This window comes from Myotis yumanensis, unplaced genomic scaffold, assembly GCF_028538775.1.
Source record: "Myotis yumanensis isolate MYYU_CA2020_CCGP unplaced genomic scaffold, mMyoYum1.0.hap1 SCAF_1, whole genome shotgun sequence".
NCBI lineage: Eukaryota > Metazoa > Chordata > Mammalia > Chiroptera > Vespertilionidae > Myotis > Myotis yumanensis.
In genome coordinates this window covers 237,416,622-237,424,301 of record NW_027223752.1, presented here as the reverse complement: position 1 = coordinate 237,424,301, position 7,680 = coordinate 237,416,622, and the positions used below count along the sequence as shown (strand labels likewise).

At 52.3% G+C, this 7,680-nt stretch overlaps 1 protein-coding gene across 1 annotated transcript; it reads left to right on the top strand.

Annotated features, from left to right (window-relative positions):
• Nucleotides 1-627: 627 nt before the first annotated feature.
• On the top strand, nt 628-2,746 carry MRFAP1 (Morf4 family associated protein 1). The gene is made up of 3 exons (XM_070399654.1): nt 628-698; nt 817-1,249; nt 1,780-2,746. Exon 2 carries the CDS (start codon nt 855-857, stop codon nt 1,236-1,238), a length of 384 nt encoding a protein of 127 aa, XP_070255755.1. The 5' UTR covers nt 628-698; nt 817-854; the 3' UTR covers nt 1,239-1,249; nt 1,780-2,746.
• The last annotated feature ends 4,934 nt before the right edge of the window (nt 2,747-7,680 follow it).

Sequence of the window (7,680 nt, the reverse complement as noted above, 5' to 3'; positions counted from 1 at the left end):
TTGGTTGCGGGCACGTCCCCAGTGGGGAGTGTGCAGGAGGCGGCTGATGGATGTTTCTAACTCTCTATCCCTCTCCCTCCCTCTCTGTAAAAAATAGATAAAATATATATATTTTTTTATTTTTTATTTTATTTTATTTTTTAAAAATATATTTTATTGATTTTTTACAGAGTGGAAGGGAGAGGGAGAGAGAGATAGAAACATCAATGATGAGAGAGAAACATTGATCAGCTGCCTCTTGCACGCCCCCCACTGGGGATGTGCCCGCAACCAAGGTACATGCCCTTGACCGGAATCGAACCCGGGACCCTTGAGTCCGCAGGCCGATGCTCCATCCACTGAGCCAAACCGGTTCTGACTATATATATTTTTAAAAAGTGTCGATTCCGCGCTTGAAGCAATCTAGGAGGAAAGGGTGCACCGGAAGACCTCACCCCAAAGCCGGGGGAGCATAGAGGTGGGGCACGGGGTAAGCGGAAAGAGGAACGGGAGCGCGCTCGGGCGCTCGTGCACATGCCCACGCGCGCGCGCCCGCGGCCGAGCCGGCTGCGTCTCCCTCCGTCGACGCGCGCGCGCCCGCCCCTCGCTCCCCCAGCGGCGCGACCGTAAAGAGGCCCGGCGGTGTCGTGAACGGGGCCGCAACGCGCAGGGAGCTGGTTGACGGCCGGGCCTCCATTTTGTTCGCGGCTGCTCTGCGCGTAAGTCGCCCCTTTCCGTGGCTTCTCGGCGGCGGAAAGTTGGACCCGGGTAAAAGTTTGCGAGGCGGTTCTGGGGCTCTGTGGCTAAGCGTAGCGAGTCTCCGTTTTCTCTCCGCAGCCGACGCCGACCCTGCGGTCCCCGGAGGAGCGAGGAGGATGCGGCCCCTGGACATCGTCGAGCTGGCGGAGCCGGAGGAGGTGGAGGTGCTGGAGCCCGAGGAGGACTTCGAGCAGTTCCTGCTGCCCGTCATCCACGAGATGCGCGAGGACATCGCGGCGCTGACGCGCGAGCACGGGCGCGCCTACCTGCGCAGCCGGAGCAAGCTGTGGGAGATGGACCACATGCTCGTGCAGATCCAGACGCAGGTGGAGGCCTCGGAGCAGAGCGCGCTCAACCACCTGCAGGGCCCGGGCGCCGGCGCCGAGGGCCGCGGGGCGCGGCGCGGCGACCAGGCCGAGGAGAAGGCCCAGGAGGTCGCGAAGATGGCCGAGATGCTGGTGGCGCTGGTGCGGCGGATAGAGAAGAGCGAGTCGTCCTGAAGCGGCCGGCGGTGAGGCGGCGCCGGGGCCGCCGCGCGCTCGGGGACCCCCGGGGCGGGAGGGACCGTCGTCCCCGCGGGCGGGGGAGGGGAGAGCAGCGAGCCCCGTTTTCACGGTCGGAGGCGTCCTCGCTGCCCTTTAAGTTTTATTTTTTTAGCTTATTTAATTTATTTATTTATTTTACGCTGGTAACCAGGAAACACATCGCCCGTGCTTGGCGTGGCGTGTGTTTGGCTGGGCCCTGGGGTCGCGCGGCCAGTGGAGTAATTGTGGGGAAATGAGCCTGACGGTCGCCAAGGGCGCAAACCCGGACGCAGGCCGCCGGCACCGGGCGTGGGGGTGCGGTTCTCGGGGGAAGGCCGCGCGCCGTGGGCGGCTCCGGGCTTTGGCCACGAGACGGGGCCGAGGCAGGTGGCTTCCGGGGAGGGGCGCCCGGCGGGGCTGCCCATCTGGGGGGCGGGCGGGGGGGCGCGGGGAGTTGGGGCTGTTTTCCCCGTAGGTTTAACCTGTTAACCACGGGCTTCTCGCCTTTGCACTTCAGGTTTCCAGCCAGTGGATTCCGGTCGACTGGTGGCGATTGGCCGACGCCCCGGAGAAGCTGAAACCAGAGAGCCTTTTGTCCCCCCCTCTTTCCTCCGTCTGCACTCTGTCCTCACTTACACTACGTTTCCGCTGTGGTCTGCGGTGGATGACCTCAATATGAGTTTTGCCTGTGCGGTGTCTTTGTTTGGGGAGGTACCTTTGAGTTGGGAAATGCTCCGACACGGAAGTGGGCCTAGATTGTGAGCTCCTGCAGCCGTCGCATTGGTCCTGGGCTTTGGTTATTTCTGAGTTTGCTTTTTCCTTGTGCGACCCGATAGCTCCCTGGGACCTGGGGTCTGTGTGGGACGCCAGACCCGGAGTTGGAGGTCTCCAGCTCTGCAGGACCGAGGGCTGCTGGCTGCGGGGAGAGGACTCCGTGCAGCAGCAGCTGAAGACGCTGAGGAAGGGACCAGACTTCCACCGGCCCCGGCGGGGCTGATCTGGCTGGGACTGGTGAATCCGAAGGCGGCAGATGGCATTGCCTGTATTTTGGGACTTGAATTTCTTTCTGTGTGAGACCAAAGGAGGAGAGATGTATTTTGTTCAAAATTTAAATTTTATGTGGCACACTATCCGATGTAACCTGTCTGGTCAGTTTGTTTGGACAACCTAACTGAGCTTTATGGGACGTGGAACCTAGATGGGGACGAGGTCTAGGTATTCTGTACAAGTTGATGTGAGGCCCTGATGCGTTTCAGGGGATAAAATGAATGAGAGATTTGCCTTCGAGGGGCTGGGGAAGGAAAGCAAGGACTGTCTTCATTGGACCCTCAATCCGACAGGGACTGGGTATCTAAGGTTCCTAGTTGTCCAGCTGGAAGTTCATCGGAGCAACAGACCTGACAAGTATTTGAGGTCACAGCCCTACCATGTGTTTAAAAAAGTTACCATGTTAATAAAAGTATCACTTGCTTGAAAAGACAAAAGACCTTCTTTTAGAGTGAAATCTTCCTCCTTGTCCTCGTCACCAACTGGAAAACGAATTGCATGTGGTTTTTGATGCTCGCAGTAACCTCTAACCAGGGAAGCTTTATCTGCGTGCTGCGCTGGGAGTGAGGGGAAGGGCACCTGCTGTGGTCCAGCTCCTGCCTTCAGAAGCCAGAGTACGTTCACTGTAGTCCTTGCAGTGGGAATAAGTGGTGAGGTGGGGGACCACCCCTTCAGAAGGGAAGGACATGCTGGAAGTACTGCTGCCGGTGGGCCCCAGCTGGTCCCCTCTCTGAAAAAACGTCTCAGCTTAAGAGCTGCCTTAGCCCAGGTCACACCCCCTTTCACAGGTGCCCATCTCCAGGGCTAAGTGGGCTGGGGTCCACGGCCATTCCCCTCACTGCTACTTGGGGCAACTTTGAAGGGCATCTCAGCTTCAGAGCTCCCTGTGGGTCCGCTGAGGCATCTGTTAGGACCGCATGACAGCCCGCTTCTCCCTTCCCCAGGCCTTAATCCCTACAAGCTTTCCTGCGCTCTAACCTTCATCAGAGTGCCTCCTCGGGGACCAGGGGTGAATGTAAGACAACAGAAACTCACCATCTAGATGCCGTGTTTTAGAGGACTGGGGGAGAGCCAAGGAGCATTCAGAGCAAGTGAATGGTGACCCTGGCCTTAAAGAATGAGTATAAGAGGAGAGAAAGGGACATCCAGGCACAGGGAACAGGAAGAAAACGCCAGAGGTTGGGAATTTTCTGAGCACATTCTAATGGTGGGAGACGTGGGGAGGACGGAATTATGAACCAGGAAACCACCACCACCCAAGCTGCGTTTGGTCCGCTTGTTAACACGAGGATTCATCTTGGTACATAAACTACAGGATATTCTGATTCGCCAGTTTTCCACCAAAGCCCTTTTTCCGTTTTAGGGTACCACATTGCATTTGGTAATTGATTTTTAAAATAGGTACTACAGCCCTGGCCGGATTTTGCTCAGTGGATAGAATGTCAGCCTGTGGACTGAAGGGTCCCGGGTTTGATTTTGGTCAAGGGCACATGCCTGGGTCGCAGGCTTGATCCCCGGTAGGGGGCATGCAGGAGGCAGCCAATCCATGATTCATTGATGTTCCTCTCCCTCTCTGAAATCAATAAAAATATATTTTAAACATGATAAAATAGGTACTACAAATGGCACACAGTTCAAAAGATGCAAAAGTGGCTTTCACTCCCCAGTTTCCCAGTTTCTCTCTGAGAAGACAACCATTTTCCAGAGTCTTGTATATCCTTTCAAATACGGGTGAGCATAAAACTCACCCAAACTTTTTTTTTTTACCTTCATGGTAACACATATAACCTGTGAATGTCCTTAGAGTGTTGCTTTTGTCCACCTAAACCATAGGTCAGCGGTTCTCAACCTATGGATCACAACCCCTTTGGGGGTCGAACGACCCTTTCACAGGGGTCGCCTAAGACCTTCGGAAAACACACATATAATTCCATATTGTTTTTGTGATTAATTACTATGCTTTAATTATGTTCAATTTGTAACAATGAAATTGGGGGTCCCCACAACATGAGGAACTGTATTAAAGGGTCAGGCATTAGGAAGGTTGAGAACCACTGCTCTAGGTCTACCTTTTTAAAATGGCTGCACGTGCTCATTGTACTATAAGGATAAGAACCAGAGGTGATTCTTGCACCAGTTTGAGAACCATTGTTCTACATCCTTTTCAGTAACTCCTTAGTTCCTCTTCCTTGTGAGTTTAGTCACAATTGAAAAGCAGCTGGCATTCAGGTTCCCAGCTCCTTAAGTCCGTCCTGGCTTGTCAGTCATTGGAGGATCGATTGATTCTTGCATTTTCTAAGCAAAAAACCTGACGAACCATTCTGAGAGGCTAAATTGAGACTAGGGTTGCCGGAAGCTTTTCATGGCAGATCCATATGTCCCCCGTGATCTCCAAGTCCTCCGGCCCTTTCCTGGGAGCCCTGTGGAGTTCAGACCACGGATGGCTGTGCAGAAGGGCTGTTGGGGATTCTGGGACAGGTCCCTGAGGCGAGGACCTAACTGCTCGGACAAGTGTCCTTTTATATCAGAGTGCTGTTACAGAAAACCCTAGAGCCGTGGGAGGCTGGAGGACTATGTAACGAGCTCTGATGAGGAGGAGGCAGACTATGCAGGATGTTTATGCTCCCCTGGCCCCCCACGTGGCCAGGATGGGGCTGGGAGACGGTCCCCAAAGTCGTACCACAGAGGCTTCTGCATCCGGATGTTTCAGCAGAGGTGACCCCTGGGAAGAAAAATTTGAATCTCGTGGACATTATGGGAGGACTGGCGACAGCCAAGGACACAGTGAAGACTTGGTGGAGGAGGGGGCGTTAACAAAGGCCTGACTCCAGGACAGCCTGCAGAGTTCCTCACCTTTCCAAGGAGAAATCTCAGGATCCAGGCTGCTGGGAACGGGCTGGGAGGCCTGGCCTGGCACCTGCTACCTGCTCTCTGTGGCCTTGAGCAGGCGCTGGCTTGTGTCAGGTTCTTTCCAGCATGACCTGCTGTATGATTTCTCCAACTAAAGCTCATCTGGAGTAAACTGTTCTTAGGGGCAATTAATGCTGTTCCAATTCTCCACCTCCCAGGCACAGGGGTGGGGTGCACTCGATAGCCCCCAGGTGGTGGTGTGTAACTAATTCTGGTCAATGAATTATAAAAGAAAGTCACACCCAGGCCAGAACCTTCCATGAGAGACCCTCCAGAGCTCTCTTCCCTCTGGCACAGGGACCAGCAACATGCAAGATGGGTGGTTGATCATCAGCTTCCGTTCCTTTGATGACAGTAGCTCCCTGCCCACCTATGATGAACACACAGCACAAACGAGGAACAACCTCAGTGGTTTCCTCCAGGCAGTGGATCAGCAGGCGTGGATTCCCATCCTCTTCCTGAGATGAATGGAAATCTGGCAAGGGCTTGAGTCATTCAGTTGCTGCACAAAGGAAGACCCTCTCCTGGCCAATTCTATTTCCCCCTCTTCTGATCTCCATGATGTTCTGTAGTTCCTTTCTCCTGATTTATATCCTTCAAAATTTCTATTCCATGACTCACAAAAGCCTCCATTCTGTTATTCCCAAACTCATTCATACTATTTTTTAAATCTTCTGTTTGTTATGTTTTCTCCTTTTTATTGAATTTATCGGGGTGACACTGGTTAACAAAATTACACAGATTTCAGGTGCACAATTCTACAGCACATCATCCGTACACTGTACTGTGTGTTCACCACCCCACCAAGTCTCCGTCCCTCCCCATTCACCTCCCCATACCCTCCCCCTCTCACCTGCCTCCAGCACACTCCCACTTCCCTCATCAATCACCACACTGTTGTCCATGATTTCTTCTCCTTTTTTGCTCAATCCCTCCACCCTCATCCCCCTCCCACTCCCCCAACCCCACCTGTCAGCTGTCAGCCTGCTCTCTATCTATGAGTCTGTCTCTATTTTGCTTGTTAGTTCAGTTTGTTCATTAGATTCCACATATGAGTGAGGTCATACAGGACTTGTCTTTCTCTGACGGGCTTATTTCACTCAGCACAGTGCTCTCCAGGCTCATCCATGCTGTCACAAAGGGTAAGATTTCCTTCTGCTTTATAGCTGAGTCGTATTCCATTGTGTTAATGCACCACCACTTTTTTTTTATCTGCTTTCAAATCTTGGCTCTTTTTTTTATTTTATTGATTTTTTACAGAGAGGAAGGGAGAGAGATAGTTAGAAACATCGATGAGAGAGAAACATCGATCAGCTGCCTCCTGCACATCTCCTACTGGGGATGTGCCCGAAACCCAGGTACATGCCCTTGACCGGAATCGAACCTGGGACCTTTCAGTCCTCAGGCCGACGCTCTATCCACTGAGCCAAACCGGTTTCGGCTCAAACCTTGGCTCTTGTAAATAACGCTGCAGTGAACATAGGGCTGCACATAGTCTTTCAATATACGCTGCTTTCGACAATGGCGGCACCAGTCTGCATTCCCACCAAGAGTGCAGGAGGGTTCCCTTTTCTCCGCATCCTCGCCAACACTTGCTTTATTGATGACAGCCATTGTGAAAGATGTGAGGTGATAGCTCATAGCTTTAATTTGCATCTCTCTGATGATTAGTAATGTTGAGCATCTTTTCATATGTCTAGTGGCCTTCTGTATGTCCTCTTTTGAGAAGTATTTGTTCAGGTTCTTTGCCCATCTTTTAAAAAATATTTTTTTAAATTTATTTTAGAGAAGAAGGAAGAGAGAAACATCAATGATGGGAGAGAATCATTGATCAGCTGCCTTCTGCATGCCCCCTACTGGGGATTGAGCCTGCACCCCAGGCATGTGCCCTTGACTGGAATCAAACCCAGGACTCCCTAGTCCGCAGGCCGACGCCCTATCCACTGAGCCAAACTGGGGCTCTTTGCCCATTTTTTAATTGGATAGTTTGTTCTTTTGGTGTTGAGTTTTATAAGTTCTTTATAAATTTTGGATAGTAACCCCTTATCAGATGTATTGGTGAATATGTTATCTCATTCATTGGGTTATCTTTTTTAAAAATATATATATTTTATTGATTTTTTACAGAGAGGGAGAGGGATAGAGAGTTAGAAACATCGATGAGAGAGAAACATCGATCAGCTGCCTCCTGCACACTCCCCACTGGGGATGTGCCTGCAACCAAGGTACATGCCCTTGACCGGAATCGAACCCGGGACCCTTGAGTCCGCAGGCTGATGCTCTATCCACTGAGCCAAACTGGTTAGGGCGGGTTATCTTTTTATGTTCTTGACTAGAGGATTGGTGCACAAAAATTTGTGCACTGGGGGGGGGGGGGGGGGGGGCGGTTCTCTCAGCCCGGCCTGCACCCATTCACAGTCCAGGACCCCTTGGGGGATGTCCACCTGTTGACTTAGGCCCA